This window comes from Euprymna scolopes, chromosome 19 (assembly GCF_053919585.1).
Source record: "Euprymna scolopes isolate OS-2025 chromosome 19, ASM5391958v1, whole genome shotgun sequence".
Classification (NCBI taxonomy): Eukaryota; Metazoa; Mollusca; class Cephalopoda; order Sepiida; family Sepiolidae; genus Euprymna; species Euprymna scolopes.
The window spans coordinates 38,810,611-38,836,976 of record NC_136500.1 but is presented as its reverse complement, the minus strand read 5'-3'; the positions used below and the strand labels follow the sequence as shown (position 1 = coordinate 38,836,976).

Below are 26,366 nucleotides of genomic sequence, written 5' to 3'. Positions count from 1 at the left end.
ATACACACGCATATATATATATATATATATATATATACACACACACACGCATATATATATACGTGTGTGTGTATATATATATATATATATACATACACACGCATATATATATATATATATATATATATATATATATATATATATATATATATATATATATATATAATAATCACGTTGACACACCGGTTCTCATCAGATCACCAAAGTTAAGCAACGTTGAGCCTGGTTAGTATCAGATGGGTGACCATTTGAGAATTCTAGGCGCTGTATATGCTCTCCGCTTATCTCAACATTTGTTTCCAGTCGTCCTGTACTTCACTTGCCACTAGTATTTAACAATGTCGTCTCAGGAGAGGTTTGCTGCAAAAATTTCACGCACAAGCAACCCTTCGTGGGTATCTATACTTTGTCCAAGACTGAAGGAGTCTGCTTTTTTGCTGCTTTATATATATACTAGCAAAGATACCCGTGCTTCGCACGGAGCTTTGTTGCGCACTCAGGTACCAAAATCTGTGGGCACCTTTCCAGTAAGTTGATGTTGTAAGAGCAACGATTGCATAAGGTGATTAACATTTTAACTACCTCTTGTAGTGACTGAAATTCAATCAGGAACTTCACAAAACATTTTCATCAAAAAGGAAGGTTACTTGATGTTACATAGTAAATTTTTCATTGAAGTAATTTTCAACTCTTGCTTAAATTTTATCTTGCACATTCAATACTAAAAACTTACCACAATCAGATCATGTCAGTTTTTCCTCATATCCATTTCTCGAACTTTTCACTGAAGAGCCTCAGGGTAAACTACATTTCTGCTGCTTTGATTTGGAGCCAGAATGTAGAGTTTTTCTGAACTTCCTGTCCGGCTGATGGAGACGTAGAACATACCGTGACTGAAGCAGTCTGATGTCAAGTCTACGCCAATGATGTTAAATGTCTGACCTTGACTTTTGTTTATGCTCATTGCAAAACACACCTTCACAGGAAATTGGAGTCTCCGGAATTTAAATGGAAGTTCTGAGTCCGATGGAACTAAGGGGATCCTTGGCAGTAGAACGGTTTCGCCTTTGTAGGGACCACAGGAAATGGTGGCCTCAAGTACATTGGTGTGCAATCTGGTGATAACACATCTGGTTCCGTTTGTTGTTTTTGGCGGTTCCAAGGATCGAAGAATCATGATTGGCGATCCAATTTTGAGATTTAAAATGTGTGGAGGCATTCCAGATATCTCCAAAGAGTTTAAAAACTCCACAGGGTAGTGAACAGCTTCATATTCATTAGTAGCCGAATCAACTGACTTGTATTGCTTTGTGTTTCCTGGAAATTCATCCATTATTGAATTGTTCAAATGATTCACATTGCTGTTTAATGGCGAAATAATAGCCCTCTCAGCAAGCCAATCCGGTGATTTTCCATTGTTTTGCAGGTCTGGGTACACTTTGTCTTTCAGTTGCTTCTGATTACCGACACATTTACCAAGCGCAGTTGGAATCTTAATTGTGTCAGGTGAAGAAGTGATAGGAAACTGACCATTACCGATTTGGAGAAGCAATTTTGAGAAGTCTGCTGCAGCTGTGTTATCAGAGATATAGGCTCTCATATTAGTAGTCAGTCTCTTCACTATAACGTGCCTCCAGAGATAGGATTGTTTCAAACTTGCATTGACAATGTTAGCCCTTGTGCCATTTTTAACCACTGGGAGGATTTGACGGAAATCACCGCAAAATAAGGTTGGAATGCCACCCATGGGATTCTTGTTTCCTGTGATGTCTTGCAGTGTTCGGTCAATTGCTTCATAAGCACTCTTGTGCGTCATTGGGGCTTCGTCTACAATGATTGCAGAGGTGTCTCTAATTACATTTGCCAAGGCTGAGTTACCAGTAATTTTGCAAACTGGCTGATCCATTCGATGAGTATCCAAGGGTACTTTAAAAGTGCTGTGAAGAGTGCGGCCACCTTGTAGTAGAGTAGCAGCAATGCCACTGAATGCTGTTGCAAGCACAATCTTTCTCATGGATCTAATCTTTGCAAGGATCAAATTGATTACAAAAGTCTTGCCCGTACCACCTGGAGCATCAAGAAACATCATGTTTTTGTTCATTTCACCTTGTGCTTCCAACATTGCCATGAATGAATTGTAAACTTCTCTTTGAGAATCGGTCAGTTTTTCTTGCATATTTTCTGCTTGTAGGGAAAGTTCTTCAAGATTATAAGTAACTTCACGTTGATACTCTCTCGCGAGTCTTTCATCTCTCCCTTGCGTTGGTGCAGGTAATCCATAGCTTGCCAATGGTTGACCGCACATAAGGAGAACTTTTTCTTCAATTAGACAAAGAGTTTTATTGTAGATGTCCTCATTAAAATCTGCTTCTGGATTGTTAACTTCTTGCCTGTATCTGTGAAGAATGTCTTCAGATATTACATCACGAAAAGCCATCCAGATCTCAAGAGGATTTCTTGGCTCACAGGCTGTTAAAATTATCACAAATAGGCTTCGCAAATTTGAAGGTGATTGAGTGGCACTTGCCTCTCCTACTGCTTGATGCAAGTGATGGTCATTTTCTAGAAGGCCTCGAGCAAGGCACGCTGCTCTGTATGTTTCAAACACCTGACCATTGTATGCTCGCAAATTTTGAAATGAAGTTGGACCAGCAACCTCATTGAGCAACAGGCGTAAGAAATAACACTCCCCTGCTTTTGGACTAATCGTGTAGATTCTCCCAATGCATGGTGCCTTCCATACATCATCATTTTCAGTACCTTCAACTTGTACCCCACGCATTCTTCTCATCCATTTCTTTGTCGATTTGTTCCAAGTGTAAAACTCAGGGACTTCTACGTATTTGAGACCCCTTGCAAAGTCATCCTCATGGCAGAGTTGAAAAAATGCTGTCAAAGTTGTGGCAGGCGGTGGACCTTGGGCTCGTTCCAGAGCAGTATCAGCTGAGAACATGACACGCTGCCCATTTTCAAGATGAACAGAAAGTTGTACAATTGGGGGGAAATGTTCATGGATGGGATGTTCCAATATCCTCCAGGCTGCCTCTGAACTGCCGACATACCTTGCATTCTGGAACTGCTGGATCTCATCCACAATGTGACTTTGTACTTGGCCTTGTTGGTTAGCTGCTCCATCAGTTCTTTGTAGTTCAAACACTGCTTGATCACATCCTTTATTCACGTATTTGAGGACATATTTGATGCTTTGGATCGAGCTGCAAATTTCTACGTTAATGTGAGCGTTGAACTGCTGAAGGAGGACCTTGTTGTACGGAACAATCCACTGGTTTGTTATTTCTTGATTAACATACCGACCATTTCTCTTCATCCTTATTGTACCAGTCTGGCCTCCATCTTCTGGTTTTCTTCGCCTGTACTTGGGGTAAGAGTCTTGGCCTTGCTCGGTACACTGAAGAAATTCTTTTGGGTATTTTTTGGAACATGTGTTGTCAATCATACATGGACAATTTGGATTAAATGGTCCACAAGGTCCATGCACCATATGTGCCATCACTTTAGCATGAAGATCAGGATCTTCCTCTTTGTCAGGGATCTCTGCAGATATGCAGAGATCCATTTTTTCTGGTAGAAGTTTGTCCTCTGGGGCCTGCCAGGTGAGGATGTGTGCATGCGGCAGTCCTCTTTTTTGATATTCAATACTGTACAGGAAAGCCCTCAGCCTGCCAAATCCTCCCTTTTTAATAAATTCAAGTAACTTTTTTAGCTTCTGCCTGAAAACCCTGGCAACAATATCTGGACGATCCTGAGGGTCTTGCCCTTGAAGACAATTTTCTGTAATTTCTGTCCACTTTGGATTTGTTGTGAACGTGATGAAGAGGTCGGCTCGGCCCATTCGCCGAAAATATGCCATGGCATCACTTTGACGCTCAAACATGTATCGAGGGCCTCCTGTATAAGTTGCCGGAAGTACAACTCGTTGACCAAACTGTTCTGGATTCCCATCCTCCCTAAGAATTGAATCTCTCAAGTTGCTATAATTGTCAGCTCTCAGGGTCTGTTGCTCACGCCTCAGGAACTGTAAACGTTCTGTTTCAATCTTGCAGTACACATCCACCAGCCATTGTTGAAATAGCCTTCGGTACCAGAGAAAATAGTTTCCAGGCCGAGTCATTAAATGGTACGAATAAAATTGCTGTTGGGTAACTTTTCGCCCATTGGATGCCTTCATGTAGATGTTGTAAGATGGAGAACCATAGGGGTACATTAACGGGTACATTAAAGTATCGTAGAGGGGATGTAGTTCGGAGATCCATTTTAATGTATCATTTCTAAAACGCAAGACAATATCCCGGTTAGCTGTTGGTTCATTCTCCATTAATATTCCAATCTCATACGTTGTTGTTGGAGCATTGAATCGCCGTGGATGCTGTTCTTGCGGCCTTCGGTCTTCCCTTATGACAACTTTATGTTCTACCAAGTGTTCTTCTTAAATCCTCTCCTTTGTTGCTTTCAGCTGACAAATAAAGCTGTTGTTCTCATGTAAAAATTCAGTCAGACTTTGGAGAATGTCTCTATTGGGTCTACTGTCACGTCCCCGATTATGTAGTTCCTCTTCCAGACTATCCAAGAAGTAGACTTGAATAAACTTTGCTGTTTCATCTTCAGGTGGTAAAAGACTTCCAATCTGGTGGCAAACCTGGCCTCGAATTCTAAAAGAAGGATTCCACCCATGTACTGCCGCAATTTTGTGACCAAATGATGTCATTGCAAAACAATTATTATAACAGCGTAGATTTTGCAGAAAATCTTTAGAGATGGGACCATTGCAGGAGAGCAAATCTTGAAGCAACTGAGGCAGTGGTGGAAAGCTATCAAGCACAACTTTGCCAGAAGAACAACAACAACCAGGGGTTTCTCCTTTAAATTTTACAGCTGAGCAATGTTGACATACTTTGTCCATTTTTCCTATATCAGCTGTAGTGAGAGAGTCATTTTTGTTGTAGAGCAATCCTTTTCTATTGCAGTGTTCTATTTCATGGTGTCTCAAAGCAGTCATTCGTTGTCTAGCTGCCTCGTTTTCTGTCAATTGCTGGGGCAAAGTCATACTCTCTCTCCATGCAGCCTCTCGTTGTTGCCCTTGGTATAGGCGAAAGCTTCGTTGGGTTTCCGATTCATTCTGATGTCGTTGAGCCACTCTCAACTGACCTTGTGTACGTCTACTTACCTCATATAATTCATTCGATCGTAATATTGCTTCTCTTTCCAGTGCATATCTTTGCCTTTCTTGAATTTCATCTTGTGATGAATTTAACCGCCTTACAGCATGTCTAGTTCTGTCAGCTTCACGTTGGGTTTCTCTTTCCAAATCTGACAGTCTTGCTCTCCTTTCTCTTTGACGTATCCTGTTAAGTTCTAGACGTCTTTCTCTATCTGAATTGTTTTCATTGGAGCGAATTGCAGCAACTCTTAGTCTATTAGCTTCCAATCTTTCCATTCTTTCTTCCTCACTTTCGTTTCTACTTCGTTTGAGTGGCATAATTTCGGTTTTAAACGGAATTGTTTAACGATATTAATGATTGTAAATTAATTAAGCGTAAAGGAAATGTATACTAACTGAAATGGACGAACTATAAATAATATTTCTGAATAGTACAATTATAAACAATTATATTGTACCTATTTACTATGCCTCCCCACGGGACAGAGTTAGACACCAGGGTCGTTTTTTAACGTGGAGAAAAGGTACAAAAATAAAAAATTGTCTCAGTCGTGAAGGATTTCTCCTCCACTGAAAGAGAACAAGAAAATGAAGTGCAGCATCTGGAGAACAGATACTACACTTTGATCTTGACCAAAAGGAATGAATAAAAGCGACCTACGTGTGACTCATTACTTCCGGGTGTAAACGTCACAGTCTAAAAGTAATAATTAAAAAAAAAAAGTAAATGTAAAATAAATGTAATACCAACTTAGGTTAACTAAGTAAACAGTACAATTAAAACAGTTCTATTAAAACAAATAATTACTAAGATCTAGGTAATTGTTAGTCTCATTGTTATGGTTTTAAAGAAAAAAATGTGTAAAAAAAGTTCTGCTTTTGTGAGTACGTGTATTTCTTTTAAATTACATAACCTTTTTATTTTATTAATTATATCTCTTTTAAATTTATATATTTTGTTAGTAAACTGGAAGAAATTCAGTTGAATAAAACCTTGTTCGTGTTCTTTACGTTAAACTCATATTTTTATAAAAGGTTCATCCGGTTTAAAGAAAGCGCTAAGTTTAAATAAGACTGGAAATAACTAATTCAATATATAAATAGAAAAATGAAATAAATATAAGCTTTAAGTCTTAAGGGTAATCTCCAAAAATACCGTTAGGGCTTACAACATGGCCGCCAGAAGAGTCAACAAAAAACTGCGAATAAAATATATAAAACTCGTAATTTCTGTTTTTAAAGTGGGTTGTCAATTTTCTTTATGAAATATACTTCCAAAATAAACTATTACAGTCGTTTAAAACATAATAGAAGTATTATTTTTTATTTTTTAAAAACAATGTTTACAAAATGTCTACGAACGTGCGTAGACATTTTGTAAACATTGTTTTTAAAAAATAAAAAATAATACTTCTATTATGTTTTAAACGACTGTAATAGTTTATTTTGGAAGTATATTTCATAAAGAAAATTGACAACCCACTTTAAAAACAGAAATTACGAGTTTTATATATTTTATTCGCAGTTTTTTGTTGACTCTTCTGGCGGCCATGTTGTAAGCCCTAACGGTATTTTTGGAGATTACCGTCTTAAGATAGTAATAATCAAAATGTAATAAATTATTTGTAGTTCAAATCTATGATAAGACAGGCTTTCGAAATAGGCTCGACCAGAAAGATTAAATTGGAACGAAATTATAATCTCCGTGCCATTTTCAAAACAACCCCACAAAAGTAACGATATCCTGCAGTTAGTTAAATGACAATGGTTGTAAGAAAAATGTAAAAGAAAATGCGCTTATCTGTTTATTTTGACCTGTTTTATTTAATTAAAAAAAAATTGGCTATAACTGGAAGAGAGCGTTATGTTTTGGGGGTTGTTTAAAAAATAGAATGGAAATAAAGTTAGTTCCGTTTTAATTGTGTTTAATTGCGGCAAGCGCTAACAAAATCGAAAAATCACTGTTTACATTCGAAATGTTAACTTTTATAGGTTTACAGGTTTGCTGACAAGGCTGGGGGTGTTTAATACAATTATTTTACTAAATTGATTTTTTTCATTTAAAAATAAAATTATTTCTTTTTTAATAAAGTTTTATTTTAAAATATTTGTTTTTGTTTATTTATATAAAATTACGATAGTTGAATTGTATTCTTTCAATTATATTGGCAAGTAAAATATAAAAGATTAAAACGGAACGAAATTGAAATTTCCATTACATTTTCAATACAATCCCAAAACATAAAGCTTTCCTCGCCAATGAATTGTTTTGATAATATACGTAAAGTGAAATAAATCGAATATAAAATTAAATGAAAATATATTAAATAATTAAATGTTAAATAGATTTTGTAAATAGTACAGTTGAAATGATTAGAATATTTCCAATATGTAATAAGGTCGAGGTAATTAGTTAAAGAGATTTAATATAATGTGATATGCAAATGAGCATAAGTCATTCGATATGGGGGTGGTTTGTAGACTATTATATAAAGAAATTAGGCAAAGAGTCTTATGTCTCCTATAACAGAAACATCCTAAAATGGGTTCTAATGTTTCTCTACCAGGAGAGATCTACCCTCTTACCTCCTTTCTATTTCGTTGATGATGGAGAGCTGTACACACAGACAGAAACACACGAACCCTATTACTTTATAAAAATATATATATATATATATATATATATATATATATATATATATATATATATAACACTTTTTGGGCCATTTTATAAGTTCAAAATCTCGACTACTGTTGATCAGAATTTAACAAATGAAAGCCCATTAGGAAGGTACTGACCTGAAATTGTGTAGTGGACTATGTGAAATTTGCTCTTAAGGTTGCACATTATTGCTTAAACAAGTGCAGGATCACTTTTCTATATTAATTTTACATAAAATGAGCACCCACTTTATAGCCAACTTGGCTATAAAGTGGGTGTTTATTTTACGTTAAATTAATATAGAAAAGTGATCTCCCACTTTTTAAAATTATAATTTATTTATATCATTGAAATTACTCGTTTCCCGGGATTTTAACTGTTGTTTTTGTGTTCAGCATCCTTGAAAACCTCTAATAGTAGTGATTTTAAAGGTGTTTTTCTGGATGGAAAGATACTGCACCGTTACCAATATTTTAATCATAGTCATTTATTTTTTTGCATATGAATTACAAAATAGCTCATATTTCCCCAAAACCTCTGGTCTTGATGGAAGAGAGTCTAAAACTTGCTATGGTTTCAAATGATCTGAAATAACAGCAAGGGGAGACTTGATTCCAAATATTCCTCATATGTTATGTCTTCCCTCTTTGATTTTCAAACATAAAGTAAATTTCACAGTATTTAAGGATCATTTGATACTGGAGATATCCATAATCGTACCCTATTTTCGAAAGAATCAAGTCTCCCCTTGCTGTTATTTCAGATCATTTGAAATCATAGCAAGTTTTAGTTTCCCCTATATCAAGGCCAGAGGTTTGGGGGGAAATGCTGTCTACCCTTACCTTCACTGGGTTTAAAATAGAGAACACTGACTTTCATATTTTCTCTCCTTGAAGTATTACCAAAAAGAGACGGAATTATCTATTTTATTTTTTTTACAAAGGAGTCACCACTTATCAAGGCTTGGAGGCCACTCGTGGATAAGAGTTTATGAGTGCATGGTAGTCAATGGGAAAATTTCGTAGTAATTGTTAGTAGTTGAAATTTGGTAAATTGGATTAACTAAGGGGCTGGCTCATCAAGAACTTGTTTACACTGGACTTGAAGATGACCATATTGCTAGCAAACAGAAGAGAGTTCCATTGGTATGCAGTTCTAAGAAAAGCTTTGTTCATGGAATCCGTTTAGGCTTAGACACAGATAAAGAGTGAGGGAAATTATTGATAATGGTTTCAGCTGGACAAGTGTTTTTCATGAAAGTTTGGCAACGGGAGACCATAGATTGGAGCTCAGATCAGCACTTGCCATGAAAATAACGGTAGAGCAGAGACAGGTTCACAACATCTTTTCTGTGAGAAAAAAGTTACAGGGTAGAGAAAAGGGAATCCCCCCCACTAGACTACGAAGTTTATTTTGAACTCTGCCAAGGCAGGATAAGATGCTTCTAGCTGCTCCTGCACAGATGTGGCAACAGTACTCCGTTCTAGGATGTACTTGGCATGTATACAGGTAGAGAATTGTATCAGCAGTGAGATATCTACTGGATTAGTAGAATGATCAAACCATTTTTCCAGCAACATTGGCAACGGATTTGATGTAGGTTTCATCTCAAATCAGGAGTACATTTCGGAGCTAGAAACTTGTCAAAACATGGAACCTCCCCAAAACGAGAGCCATTCATTTCAATTGATGCCAGACGGGGGTCAGAGCATTGATGATGGCAATGTCATGTTATTTCATGAACTTCTGTTTTACTGAGGTCACCCGTGACCCCTAGGTGTGACAACATTTTCCATTCATTGTTTGCATTTTTTCTTATGTTTTCTCACACATTATTTTTGCAGGTTTTTCATGACTGGTTACTTACCTGTTGGATTTGAATTTGCTGTGGAGATCACTTTTCCAGAACCCGAGGGAACATCATCCGGCCTCATGAACGCCTCAGCACAGGTAAGATTTAGATGTTGCATCCCTGTGCCTGTTTGACAAGTATTTTAATGGAACATACTCTGATGAACTCATAGCACTTGCCACCCTTAGACGTACATACACCCAAATAACTCAATAGCAGCAAAATCTCCCTCCCCCTCCTCATTACTGTTGGAGTCCTTAGATTGCAGAAAACCTTCTACTCTTCCCTTGGATTGTTAAACTTTAGAATTCCCTCTCTATTTCTTACTTCCCTGACTATACTGTCATGCAGAAGTTTAAATGTAATGTAAACAACCATCTTGATGCTCAATATCGCTCCTTTTTTGGTATGATGAAATGGTCTCTTTAAATTGGGATTCCACTGAAACATGTATGCACATATGTAACCAATAATGGTTGTAAAATAAACAGACACTATACATACTTATATATATATATATATATATATATATATATATATATATATATATATGTGTGTGTGTGTGTGTGTGTGTGTGTGTGTGTGTGTGTGTGTGTATAAGGATGATAAAACAAGGTGGGAATAAAAATAAAATATTTAAACAGTTAAATAAAGCATTTGTTCGTTATCCTGATGCTTTTGAATTGTTTAAGATAAACCAGACTATATTAATAAAGGAAATCCAAAACTATATTAGCAATGTATAAAATGTATTTATAATTACATATAATAAATTTATATTAAAAAAAAATAAATAAAATAAATAAATAAATAAATAAAAATGTATATATGTAAAACTTTTTTTAACCTTTATATATCTAATTTTAAATAAGAATGTAAATATACTAAATACTAATCATAGTGGGGGTGATAAGTAGTTAAATGGATTCATCCTAATCTTATAAATACAAAACTGATAAATTAAAAAATTAAAAAATGTATCCATTTTAAATATGGAAATTGATGAATCGCACAGGTAAGAAATTAATTTTTATAGTATGAAAAGGTTAGTAATTGCAATTAAGAATAAGAAATTGGATTAAATGTTTGTAACATGTCTTCTTCCTAAGATTAAGGGTGGTGGTGTTTGATCAACACTGCTGGGGAGCCATGATGTAATATACTGTTTTGTTTTTAAATCCCCGAAACAGTGTTTCATGGTAAACAAATAATGATCCCTTGAAAAATAAATTATTGGTATTATAGTAAGTTCGAGAGCGAGTTGATGCAGTGATTGCAGGTGATTAAATGACTTACTGCCTAGATGGTTTTCTAACGAATGATAAAAAATGTTTTTTTTGTATAGTTTTATAGGTTAAAAACTTCAAAGACTATATATATATATATATATATATATATATATGTATATATATATATATATATATATATATAGGAGCGCTGACTGTTGTCTAGACAGTCAATTTTCAAACCTGATTTAAGGCAGTTGCTAGTCTAGCCGCATTTATGAGCTGTGATACAGCGAAACAGTACTGTATGTGGATGACTATAAGTGCTCCTATCTTGGATTTTGCATATTGAGGAGTGATAAACAAACTGCCACTAGTATTTTAAGCGATATACTTTATATAAAAAATGGAGCTTAGGCGTTTGGACAATGTTTCAACATTGTTAATTAACATACTTATCTTAGCAGCAGCCAAATAGCATAACGGTTAGAAGCACCGATTGTCCTCTTAGCAGTCTAGTTTCAAACCTGGCTTGAGGTAGCTTGCTAGTCTAACCGCACTGATGAGCTGTGATACAGTGTACAGTACTGTATGTGTATAATTATATATATATTAATTTTATTTATACAAACATTAATGGCTACGTATGTGCATACATGTTTCTGTAATCCCCCACGTTGGGTGATTACGTCTTCAGGCCAAGAATTACCGTCGAAAGTGATATTTCCACCAAATACATTTTCCTATTTCATTTATCAAGTTAGCATGCAACCTGGGTGGGAGTCATAAAAAACGGTAAAAGGATGAGTGAGGTCTTTGAAGATAATAAACATCTTTTTTCTATTCCCCTTCCCCCTCCAACCTAACTCTTGGTTTTTATGGCATAAGGTACTTGAGAATTTAGTTTTCTTGTCTTGGAGTCTGTAAGTTAAGAACCTTAGCGATGGTCAATTAATATACCTGCTCTGTTCACTCATTGAGCACTATTTTGGTAGACACATGTTGTTTCATTGGATGTACTTCTAGGAAACTAAACTCTACTGGCTATATATATATATATATATATATATATATATATATATATATATATATATATGCCAACGGCATCACCCTAGGCGAGTTGAACAGGAGGAAGTCTTATGGGAATATCAAATTCACCAGCAGTCCCTAATCACATGTATAGTGTCAATATGTTGTATTTAAGTGGATAAGAGTAAAAATAAAAGATATACATCTTATAACAAGCCCCCCCCCCCACTGTCTGCCAGACTCCAGCCTCTGTTGCATCACTGTAATATTTATTCCATATACTTGTTTTACAGGTACTTCCACAGAATGAACTTATTGCACTTGTATTCCTCAATGAAAATAAGATCAACCCACCTGGTTAGCCACAAAATCTTGTCCTTTTATGGTAGAGGCCCATATATGTTAGAAGATTCGCTACTCTAATAGCTTTTATCCTTGAACTTGCCTTTGGGAATCCCTTCTGCTTCCCCAACTGTACCAACATGCAGAAATTAAAATGTAATGTGAACAAACATGTTGTCAATGTCTCCCCCCTAAATCTGACCCTTATCAGAGTAGCCACTTTTGCATGAGTGCCTTGTTTGGGTTAAATAAAATCAAAAAGGAAAAAAAAAACGTTTATGACATGTTAGGAATGCATCATCTGATGCCGTAGTATTAAATGGGGAACAGGGGGATAGAAAATAATACTAAAACCAGAATTTTTCACACAGAGTTGGATTAACAGAAAAGTAAAAATTCCATTAGAAGTTAGATATTAGAATTTACAATCAACGTTTCCTCCAGGTATTAGGAAGTAGAAAAAGGAGAAAACATATAACAAAAAAAAAAAAGAAGGAAATAAGTTTATCAGCAGAATAAGGAAGAGGAAGTTGTTCACCAAGGTAGACAAAAGGAAGCTTGTTAATCAAAGTGTGGCAAACAAAAGACTGGACATTTATGGGTTTGCAACAGTTGACAATAGTTGTGAGTTTAACACAGTTGAAGGCAGATCGCAGCTTGGACCAGTTCGAAAGAGCTTTAGGAGATTGAGATGCGTTGTTATCAATTGATGAACACAGCCTTATATCATACATCATCACACATGCTTGATGGACTCTTCCCTTAATGTTCTGCTGTTTAGTAAACGCAGTTCTCTACACTTACTCCATGCACTTCAACTCTTGTAATCACACTAGCACCTGCTCAACCCTGTGCTCCAAAATAGCAAAACTTCTTATCAACAACCTTATGTTGTGCAGTAACACACAAACACACACACACATACACACACACACACACACACACACACACACACACACACACACATATATATATATATATATATATATATATATATATATATATATATATATATATAAAGCTGAATGTGCGTGTGTGTGTGGTCACGAATAGGCTCCTATATGGTTGACTATTTTAAAAAACTGATTACATATAATGATAGAAGATGTATTGAGACACAGGAATGGGTATGTTTGATCTAGCAGAACGGTGGTTACTTAAAATTGTGTGGTCTGCGTTCGCAGCTGGTCCACAAAGTATGGAAATAAAAAATTTAAAAATTAAAAAAAAATCGTTTACAAGTGTTTTTGATATAGATGTACATAAGAATACTTTGATAAGTATGTTTCAACCTAAATAGGGATGGTATAATAAAAGTGTGGGGTTTGCGTTCGCGCCTGGCCTCCATAGAATGGAAATAGGCACAAACTTTAATAAAGACTTTTCATATCTATCTGCATAAGTATACTTTGATAATTATGTTTCAGCTTGAAGAAATATGGTATAATAAAATTATGGGGTGTTCATTCGCACCTGACCTCCATTGAATGAAAATATGTCACAAAGTTTAACAAGGTTTTTTAATATAGACCCACAGAATATTGTGATAAGTGTTTCAGTGTGAACAGGTATGGTATAATAAATTATGGGGTTTATCTATTTTATTTTTACTTTCATCATATTTTACTTTGATTTTGATACCCCCAAATTCGAAGCTATCTCTTTACAACCCTTCCTTTTCATAACCTATCATACTTTCATAAATCAGTCCATTTTCTGTAGACTGTTTTGGAACTCAGTCAACGACGGGTACTTTTGCTAGTATATATATATATATATATATATATATATATATATATGCCCCCCAAAAAATGGGCCCCAACTCCAACTAGGCCCCGTTTCTTAGTGTTTTGTCCGAATGAAATGAAACTTTGGTCATAACTAGTTTATTATATTCAAAACATCACATCAGAACACTAGGGTCTTTTGCCTTTTTTTTTCTCCGTTGACTGTAAAATGCTTAGAAAAACAATTGAATATCCTCTGTTTTTTTTTGGTTTTTTTGGGGGGGTCACCCTGTATATAAATGTAAGTGTGTAAAGATTGGGCTTCGGTGGTGGAGTTTGGAATTGTTAGAACTTAATATGTGAAATAAATAAGTCACCTCGGAATTATATATATTTTTTTTTTGAAAAATAACGTGAGCAAATTTAAAAGTAGGTTAGAATTGTTTAAAAAAAAGAAGCTCATCGCTAAAAATAGCATACCAGAAAACAGTGAAATGGAATTGACCCTGGTCGATATTTGATAGATGTGGCGAAGCATGCTGGATACGTGTAGGTTAGGGTTAGGGTTAGGGTTAGGGTTAAGGTTAGGCTGGATACGTGTAGATCAAACGCTGTGTTACGATGAGCTGATCACGATATCTATAAACTTGCGGCGTGTTTTTTTTTTTTTTTTTTTTTTTTTTGCTAGTGAGAGAGTTTTTGATCGGCGTGTTGCCGGGAAGGAGTCGTATTCGGTATTCCGCCGAGGCGGTCCTTGGTGATATGGCACGTCGGAAGAATATTTCTTTGTAAAGGAGAAGCGTCCAACTAAGCTGAGTTGTAACATCGCGGCGGTGCAACCACTGCAACAGTGCAACACTGATCGATGTAACAAGTAAAAGAGAGTCTTGATCAGACCGCCTCAAAATCTTTATGAAGAAGTGTTCAACCAAGCCAAGTTGTAAAGTTGCAGTAGAGAAAAGCGACTGACGTAACCGAAGAAAAAGAAAGAAAGAAAATTTCTTTGTGAAGGGGAAGCATCCAACCAAGCCGAGTCGTAAAGTTACGATGGTGAAAGACGACTAACGTAACAAGTGAAGATAAGAGAGGATCTTTGTGGAGAGATTCTTCCAGGGGGATCCAACTCCTGCCTCACTATGACTGCAGACCTAGAAATCCAGACACCCACAGTGTTCATCCACTCACGGTTCCATATCGGTATAACAAGTAATTGGTGTTTTATGTTTTTTGCTATAATACACTTAAACTTATTATTTACAACAAGTCGTCTGTTGTTTTTCTTTGTCTTTCTCTCTCGTCTTGTGACGTCATAAGTGTATTGTACAAGCGGGTAATGCCGGGTTGCCAACCATCAAATAATTCCTAAATTGTCATATATATATATATATATATATATATATATATATATATATATATATATATATATATATATTATAATAAATCCGTATTCCTGTCTGTTTGTTTATTTGTTTACAATGACAACGTAGCGTGTATAATATATACATGTTATGGCGTCATGTATGACGTCATGGTATATATAATATGGGTATTATGATGCCATGTATGGTTCTAGCAGATGACATCATGTGTTGCGTTATGTATGATGAGATAAAAATAAAATATTCCCTGGGAAATGCCAAGCAGCCTGCTAGTATATATATATATATATATATATATATATATATATATATATATATATATATATATATATATATATATATATATACGACTAGCTGAAACCACTATCAATAATTTCTCTCACTCTTTAAAACCTAAATATGGATTCTATGAACAAAGGCTCTTTCTTAGAACTGCATACCTATGGAACTCTTTTCTGTTTGCTGGCTTTCCAGCGGACTACAATATGGTCATCTTCAAGTCCAGTGCAAACAAGTTCTTGATGAGCTGTCCCCTTAATTAATCCAATTATAGAATTAATCATCTATTAATTATTATATACTAGCGGGTGTACCCGGCGTTGTGTGTAAGGGGGGGGGTAAAGTGAAGAATAAGCGAAGTAAAAAAAAACGATGTTAAATTTCTTAGAAAAAAATTGGCAAAATGAAAGCAAAAAGAAAACAGGTAAATCGGAAAAACAAAAAGCAAAAAAAAATAAAAAACAGGGAAAAGCGAAAAAAATGGCATAAATAACCTTTTGATTCGGTTAATTCCAGTTTTTTTAAGCAACTAAGCAAAAAAAAAAAACACAACAGAGAGCAAAAAAAAGAAATGGCATAAGTAACCCTTAGATTTGGTTAATTCGATTTTTTTTAAGCAACTAAGAAGTAACTCTTTGATTCAGTTAATTTCAGTTTTTTTAAGCAACTAAACAAAAAAAAAAAAAGAAAAACACAGCGGAAAGCGAAAAAAAAAAGGCATAAGTAACCCTTCAATTTGGTTAATTCCAGTTTTTTGAAGCAACTACAAATTAAAGAAAAATCAAACCGGTGTTCCTTCGTAACTGTTCCTTGTGAACGATTCAGCAATGGTGTTAAGTGATGGCAGGGAAAGGAGGAATTTATTAGAGAGAAGAGATTTTACCACTTCCATTGATTGTAACCGATTTTGGCCATGAACTCTCAGCAGAAAAAATATAAGAATCTACGATTATCGAGGAAGTGGAGAGGTAATAGGATTATAACACACCTCAGATATTCTGCTGCAGTGTGTGCATATTACATTTGCATTAAATGTCTTGAATTTTAATCCTATTAAGATCAAAATCAAAGGGGAAAAATGAGTTCATTTTATATATATAGAAGAGAAGATTACAAGGAATAATTTGTCCGGTGGGCTAATTTGCAAATAAGATAAAATAAAATAAAAAATAATAATGATAATGTCGTTCATCAAATTCCATCAGCTGATATTTGGACATGATGATGAATGCCCTGGAAAAGTCTCCTCTAATTAATGTTTAGTTTTAAAATATGCAAATGAAGATTGTAAATGGTACCTTTTCTTTTATTGTAAATTTAACTCATTAATAAGAAAAAAATAAAAAATAAAATGGTGAGGTACACCTGAGCTTGAACAGGGAATCATTCATTCTGTAGTCGAATGCTCTACCACTGAACTATACCTTCAGATGACAGTATATCTGCTGTTTTTAAGAAGAAATGATTTGCTGAGATTTTATTATTTCTCTTGGCCGGTGTCATGTTAAATATTTCCCTGTAGAAATTATTCTTTTTTTATCTATAAGAGAAAAAAGGCTATTTTTAAGATCAGATCTATTCGATTTTCGATGCTTATCGGATGAATTTCTGTACACAACATATCTAAGAACACTGCCAGTTATATAAATAAGGTGCATGTGAAATTTGCAAAAGATAGGCTCAACCGTTTCGGAACCTATGAGGAAGGAACTCACACACATACATACAAAGTTAATTTTATGTAATAGAAGAGATGGAGATTCCTTTGTCATGAAACTTAGTCATGATGTAAATTTAATCCTGTTCACATTTATATTCATGTATGTTCTAACTAAACTTGTTTTTAAATCTCACATTACACATTTGTCATATCATTCTCATATTTCTGTCCATACAATGCATATCCTTAATCCTCTCTGGCAAAATTTCACTTCCATACATCATCACACTTTGTACACATGCCAGGGAGACTATTTCCTTGATTGACAGTGGTAACGTTCTGCTGGTTTGTAAAAGCAAAACTTCTCTGAATTTACTCCATGCAATTCACTTCTTATAATCACAATAGCTCCACCCTGTGCTCCAAAGTAGAAAAACTTATCAACAACCTTGTGTTGTACAGTAACATAATATATATATAGTTTTTAAAATATAATTATCCACTGACACATGTTTCATCGCCTACAACTCATCAGAGTGGTTGAATCTAGCGAGATTCGAAATCGGGACCCCACGGTAAGGAGCCTAGCCCCTTATCGCTCGTCCATCTCACACGACTGTTTGGATATATCGTGATTTACTTAAATCTTATTTGTTTTTGTTTGTATGCTGTATGTACTTGGCGGGGATTAATATATCAATATATAAATACTGGTATTTATATCAAATTGAAGTTTACCCTTGCTTGTATCAAGTAAACACTTCATTCCCTTTACCTTCATTATATATATATATATATATATATATATATATATATATATATATATATATATATGTGTGTGTGTGTGTGTGTGTGTGTATTATAATAGATCCATATTGCTGTCTGTTTGTTCACAATGACATCACAGCATATATAATATATACATGTTATGACGTCATGCATGACATCATAGTATATATAATATATATGCTATGATGTTATAGTTACACATGACTTCCTAGCAGATGATGTTATGTATGGTGGAGGTAAAAATAAAAATATATTCCCTGGGTAATGCCAAGAAGCCTGCTAGTATGTGTGTGTGTGAGTGTGTGTGTGTGTGTGTGTGTGTGTGTGTATATATATATATATATATATATATATATATATATATATATATATATATATATATATATATATATATATATATATATATATATATATATATATATATATATATATATATATATATATATATATATATATATATATATATATATATATATATATATATATATATATATATATATATATATATATATATATATATATATATATATATATATATATATATATATATATATATATATATATATATATATATATATATATATATATATATATACCAGGTTGATAAACTGGCGCAGTCCATCCTTCTCTCGAGGGTAGATTGGACTCTCTTAAGCCGTGGTAGGCACCCCTATCTAGTGATAGCGTCATAATAAAAAATACCCTCGATAGCCCTGGCAAAACATCAAGTATTCAGCTACCGTGAAGATTTGAATTACACTACAAACGCGTGTAGTGAGTTCAATCTCGACTGTAGACATGCTAGAGGATATATCTATATATGTGTGTGTGTGTGTGTGTATGACAATTTAGGAATTATTTGATGATTCCTTTCTCATGAAACCGTCATCATGTCAATTTAATCCTGTTTACATTAATATTCACGTATGTTCTATCCTTGATTTTGAGCAGACTAACCTTGTAAATAAGGTAACTTATATTAACTGAATTGCAACTCAAAAAATTGGATTACACAAAGCTCAACTTTGCTGTGCTTCCATTTGTATTTAAATGAACAAGAAATGCTTCAAAACAAAGATGTTGATTATTTGCAAATAATTTTAATTCTACGTTTTTGAAGGTTGATTCAATAATTATGTGAATTAATTAGTAAGTCTATTGATTATGATCTGGATTACCGGATGACTTCCAAAAATTAATTTATTTGCAACACACTCTCTTCAACAGGCAACTGATGACTGTAGATGCCTATGTGTACTATCACCAAGGTAACAAAACTTCTCAACAACTTCAGTAGCAGCCTCATCCAAATATACTTTCTCCACATCCGAGTTCTCATCTTCATTGTCTTACAATTCTTGCACACAAATTGGTTATCATCTCTCAACCTACTTGTAATTCCTCTGCACTTCTTGTGTACGCAATGCTATCAAGTACGGCTTAACCACGTTAACACGATCACAGAATTTAAGTAAGGTTGCGCCTGGTCAATAACAGATTGATGACCATCTGGTATTGACCAAGCGCTGTACATAGGCGGATGTCGACACTTGCAAGAGCCGCAAAAACTCACCTCATCATCTCCTCTTACAGAAACATTAAAGCAACTAAGTTCTACTTGTTAAGTTGATATTCCCATGAAATTTCCTCCTTTGATAGAAGCCCCCCCCCCCGGTTGTGCTATTTCGATTACAAGTCCATAAAAAATGGAGTTGCATCTGATTCCCTTTGCACAAACTTAGCAGAAGAGCTTTCCCTCTTTCTGGGAGCTTTCCAACACTTCAAGCATTAGTCATCGTTTTGGTTGGGACAGCGTTCATTCTCAAACTTTTACTTTCTTTAGCATTCCTCTAAGTGATTTCCATTTCAGCCCTGATTTCAGTTAGATGTAGGGGCGGGGGTTGGAGAGGCTTGGTCCGATCAATCAGCTGATCACGCATACCCTATTATCTATAAGTTCATCTCGAGTTGTATTATTCAATCTGCGTTTTTCTAAAGATCAAAACCTCATCTCTTTTTTATTTTCTTACCAAATAGATATTAGAAAGAATTGACAAAAGGTAATGTCTTCGAAAAGTAATATCTTCAAAAAGTAATGTCTTCGAAAAGTAATATCTTCAAAAAGTAATGTCTTTGAAGAGTAATGTCTTCAAAAAGTAATGTCTTCAAAAACTAATGTCTTCAAAGAGTAATGTCTTCGAAGAATATAAAATAACTAGCACACAGCCCAGTGTTGCCTGTGTGTAAAATACGCTTAAATATGATATTTTAATTTTTTCAGATTTCATATCTATTATTATAAGCCAATACTCTATTGATTATTATATTGTACCCAATTGTGATTTCAAAATTAAAAAAAAAAATTATGGTTGCCATCAGCTAAAAACAAAACCAAAACACTTAGCATGCCAGTGTTATTAGTTAGCAAATGATTAAGAAAATTGTAAAAATTATGTTGTTAAATGTATAAATATATACAAATAACACACTTAATCAACTTTACCTGCCAAGTTCCAATTTTTAAAAATTTATCCTCTTAGCACTTATTTCTATCAGCTAAGACTAAATCGAATTTGTTCCACAGGTCCAAACCCCTTACATATCAAGTTTCAATCTGTAGAGTAAAAATTGACAGAGTAGTTTGGTAGAGACCATCCCACACACAGACAAGATCACTTTTATATATATATCTACTTATAATAAGCATTAAATAACTGTGATGGTGACTTACCCATTCACTCATAATGGACTCTCCTAACCATTATAAAATACCTCAAGACTTAATACTTTCGTGGGGAAATATTGTGACCCTGATGTGAGACTACAGACTAACAGTCAGACATACCGACAACCTTTCTTTACATCGCTTTTTGTACGACATATTTTTTCTATCTAAACCTGTTATTAACGTATTTCTTTATGGCCCTTTCCTAGGGCTACAACAATAATCCATAAATATTTCCACTTTGACGATCTGTAAAAAGTTGAATACTGAAGTCGTAGGAACATAAGACAGAAAAAACGGTCTGAAGTAAGTCATGCAACATCTACTGCAATTATGCAATTCCTACAGCTAGATGGGTGTCGAGATAGAGATAGCAGGAATTTCAGCTTGGTGCACTCCAGTCGCTGTTTCTTGGATATGCATAGTTAATGCTGTGGAGTTGACCCCCCACCCCCACCCCAGAAGATTGCGTTGACCAAGTCACTGTTTTATGTTCATTTAATTTAACATAGACTTGTTATTTTGGAGTTTAAAACAATTTGCATTAATTGAAATATATTGAGTTAACACACTCATGTGAAAACCATAACTTACTTTTGGAAGTGGACAAGATAATGCATTGAAATGAACCGGAGAAAGGAAAGGGATAACTATTCAAGCCATTCAGGTTTTTGTAATCGCATCTCAATGTAAGAATCTGACGCCCAATTACCGAGTTTTGGGCAACTCACATTATTAGTGGTCCCTTCTTCCAGAAGAAAGAAAGAAGTAAAAAAGAAAAAAGAGAAAAGAGTAAGCTGAATGAACATAGACGAGAAATGGGTTGCTTTTATCAACTCGGCAACTTATCTATACCCGTTCGTCTCACACATTAATTTCTATTCTACCACAGATGTTAGACCCAGGAACGGTCCTCTTGATTTTTAAAAACTTATACTAAAATAAAACGAAAAACAATTTTTGATATGCCGTAAAAAAAAAACAAACCAACCTTACCCCCTAAATAATAATATATTTTTTGAAATGTCTCTAAGATTTATAAAGCAATCACGTGGGATTCTATTCAAACAATGATAACTGTTAACTGAATTGTACATTTTATTTTTCACTAGCCTGGGTTCCCGGTGTTGCCTGGGTATTTGGAGGTGTGTATCGAACAAAAAAATAGTGGTAGTAGGCAGGCAGGCTCAAACCTGTATCCTGAAGGAGGAAAAGAACGTGACCCCCCCCCCCGAAAAAGTGACGTCTTTGCCGTTGCGTCCATGGCCAAACTGGAAGTGGCAAAGGTTTAAATTAAGGCTAATCAAGTGAAAAGAGGGGTTGATTTTCGAAAATATCGGCGAAAAAAGCAACCCCTCCTTGTAGAAAAGTTTACAGTTAAGGGTGAAGGAATTAATGCTTTTAGCCAATTTTTCGATATTTGCGTCCGAAGGGTTGAGCTTCAAACCAATACCAATCTCATGAAAATCGGCTGCCTCTGTCGAAAGTTGTAGGCATACATACATACATACATACATTCAAATAGAAAGGTGAGATTTATATCATAGACTAACAGGGGTGCCCGGCGTTGCCCGGGTGTTTGAAGATGTAAAAGAAAAAAAGTTTTGGGAGGCAGGTAGACTCGAATCCGAAGCCTTGAGGGGAAGGCAGAAAAGAAAGTGTGACACGTTACCGCAACACTAAGCGGGCAGTGATATGAGAATGGTTGAAATTAAATGGTTAAACAAACATCAACGTCTGGTTTTCTAGGTTAAACATCACACCATAGAGAAATGTGATCACAACGCAAATTTTCTAACATGAAAGTCGCTCAACTAAAAGATAGTTATGGTATTCGACAATGAAGCTACATCCAAGGGAGGTCACTCGCCTATTATAACAATGATTGTATATTAATCTAATGAAATTCGACAATGAAGCTACATCCAAGGGGGGCCACTCGCATATTATAACAAAGGTATTCGACAATGAAGCTACATCCAAGGGAGGTAATTTGCATACTATAACAATGATTGTATATTATTCTAATGGTATTCGACAACAAAGCTACATCCAAGGCAGGTCAGTTGCATATTATAACAATGATTGTATATCAATGTAATGGTATTCAACAATAAAGCTACGTCCAAGGGAAGTAACTTGCATATTATAACAATGATTGTATATTATTCTAATGGAATCTGACAGTGAAGCTTCATCCAAGGGAGGTCACTTGCATGTTATAACAATGATTGTATATTATTCTAATGGAATCTGACAATGAAGCTACATCCAAGGGAGGTCACTTGCATATTATTACAATGATTGTATATAAATGTAATGGTATTCGAGAATGAAGCTACATCCAAGGGAGGTCACTTACATATAATGACAATGAATGTATATAAATCTAATGGTATTCGAGAATGAAGCTACATCTAAGGGAGGTCACTTGCATATTATGACATTAATTGTATATAAATAAAATGGAATTCTAGAATGAAGCTACACTCAATGGAGGTCACTTACATGTTATGACAAAAATTGTATATTAATCTAATAGTATTCGACAATGAAGCTACACTCTATGGAGGTCACTTGCATATTACACCAATGATTTTATATTATTCTAATGGTATTCGACAAAGATGCTACATCCAAGTGAGGTCACTTACATATTATGACAATGATGCTATATTATTCTAATGAAATTCGACAATGACTATACATCCAAGGGAGATCACTTTCATATTGTAACAATGATTGTATATTAATCCAATGGAATTCGACAATGAATCTGCACCCAAGGGAGGTTACTTGTATATTAAAATGATTTTTATTTTTTATTTTTTTTTATTACATTTTCACCCCAAACAAGGCAAATTGCCACTTTGGTGTAGGGGGCTACTATCAGGGGCAACAACTACTGGGGTACTATGTAGGGATTTGGGCAGCAAGATGTCGGTTCACGTTACACTTGAACTTCTGCACGTCAGTACTGTTGGGGAAGCAGGGACCTGGAATGGAATTCCAGAGTCTAGCGGTTCTGGGGAAGAAACTATTGGAGTAAAAAGATCTTTTACATCTAGGGATCTCTACAGTGGGGGGTGGGGGGATTTAGCAGCCTGTCGGGTTTGTCAAGGGTTCTCACGTCGTGGGGGCACAAGTGATTGCAGTTCGTCAGAGCATTCACCACTAAAATACTTGTAGAAAAGGCAGAGGGATGCAACATTTCGTTGATGGGAGAGAGGCTGAAGCTTAGATGCCAGTTCAGGGCCTATCAGGTTTGCGACTCTCTTTTGAACCTTGTCAAGGAGCGAGAGACTAGTAGCAGATGCACCAGCCCAGATGTGACAGCAATACTCCCTACATGGGCGAATGGTGGCCTTATAGATGTACAGGATACTTTCGTTGACAATGAAGGTACATCCAAGGGAGGTCACTTACATATTATGACGATGATTGTATATTAATCTAATGGTATTCCACAACGAAGCTACATCCAAGAGAGGTCACTTACATATTATGACAATGATTGTATATAATTATAATGGTATTTGACAATGAAGCTACATCCAAGGAAGATCACTCGCATATTATGACAATGAATGTATATTAATTTAATGGAATTCGACAATGAAGCTACACCCAAGGGAGGTCACTTCCATATTATAACAACAATTGTATATTAATCTAATGGAATTCGACAATGAAGCTAAACCCAAGGGAGGTCACTCGCATATTATGACAATAATTGTATATTTTCTAATCGTTTTTCATGATTTAACCCACATAAACCCCTCTCCTCTGACTAAAATAAAAACTTTGAGACATTGATACTGGTTATTTCATGATCAAATAACTCACATTTTATCATTTTTCATAATTCTTGGATATGTTACTAATTTCGACAATCATTTTCCATGATTTAACACACATAATCATCCCTCTCTTACTAAAATAACAACCATGCGACATTGTCTAGGGTTTCTATTTCATTACAAATATACACATCAAATAACTAACATTTCATCATTTTTCATAATTCTTGGATATGTTACTATTTTCGACAATCATGTTTCATGAGTTTACCCACATAATCCCATTCCTCTTACTAAAATAATACATTTGAGACATTGTCTGTGCTGGTAATTTCATTATAAACACACCAATCACATAACTTAGATTTCATACTTTTTCACTTTTCTTGGATATGTTACTAATTTCTACAATCATGTTTAATGATGTAACCCACATAATCGACCCCCTCTTAATAAAATATTAACTTTAAGACTATATCTAGGCTGTTCATTTCATTATAAACACACCAATCCAATAACTTACATTTAATCACTTTTCATAATTCTTGGATATGTTACTAATTTCGACAATCGGTTTTATAATTTAACGAACATAATATCCTTTCCGTTTGCTAAAATAATTACTTTCTGACATTGTCTGGCGTGTTATTTTCTTATAAACACACCAACAAATAACTCAGATTTCATCATTTTTCATAATTATTGGATATGTTACTAATTTGGACAATGATTTTTCATGATTTTACAACATAATCGCACCATATTCCTATATGGGGTATGCTGTTAGCACAAATATCCACCCATCTGATCTGATCCCAGGTATTCTCCTAGGAAACATCCCACCCATGTCATCCAATCCCAGGCAATGTCGGGTATTTTGCTAGTACATATCTCCACCTTTCTTATACAATCCCCGGCAACGCTGAGTATTATGCTAGTACAAATATCCAGCTATAAAGCCATATCCAAGAGCGTTCACTGGTATAATATTACATTGATTGCATATTAATCTAATGGTATTCGACAATGAGGCTACATCCAAGGGATGTCACTTGCATATTATAACAATGATTGTATATTAATCTAATAGTACGCGAAAATGAAACTACATCCAAGGCAGGCCACTTGCGTAATCTAATGGTAGTCGCCAATGAAGTTACATCCAAGGGAGGTCACTCGCATATTATAACAATGATTGTATATTAATCTAATGAATTTGACAACGAAGCTACACCAAAGGGAGGTCACTTGCATATAATAACAATGATTGTATATTAATCTAATGGTATTCGACAATGAAGCTACATCTTAGGGAGGTCATTTGAATATTATAACAATGATTGTATATTAATCTAAATGAATTCGACAATGAAGCTACATCCAAGGGAGGTCACTTGCCTATTATAACAATGATTGTATATTAATCTAATAGAATTCGAAAATGAAGCTACACTCAAGGGAGGTCACTTGCACATTGTAACAATGATTGTATAATAATCTAATGGAATTCGACAATGAAACTACACTCAAGGGAGGTCCCTTGCATATTATAACAATGATTGTATATTAATATAATGGAATTCAAGAATGAAGCTTCATCCAAGGGAGGTCACTTGCATATCATAACAATGATTGTATATTAAACTAATGGAATCTGATAATGAAGCTACATCCAAGGGAGGTAACTTGCATATTATAACATATATACTGCGCAAGC

At 34.9% G+C, this 26,366-nt stretch overlaps 1 protein-coding gene across 1 annotated transcript in view; it reads left to right on the top strand.

Annotated features, from left to right (window-relative positions):
* LOC145303538 (choline/ethanolamine transporter flvcr2a-like) overlaps nucleotides 1-26,366 on the top strand; it is a 254,786-nt gene that overhangs the window by 211,699 nt on the left and 16,721 nt on the right. The window contains exon 8 of the mRNA XM_080145005.1: nucleotides 9,686-9,791. Within this exon, the coding sequence (XP_080001131.1) occupies nucleotides 9,686-9,791 (106 nt within the window). The remainder of the gene's footprint in view (nucleotides 1-9,685; nucleotides 9,792-26,366) is intronic.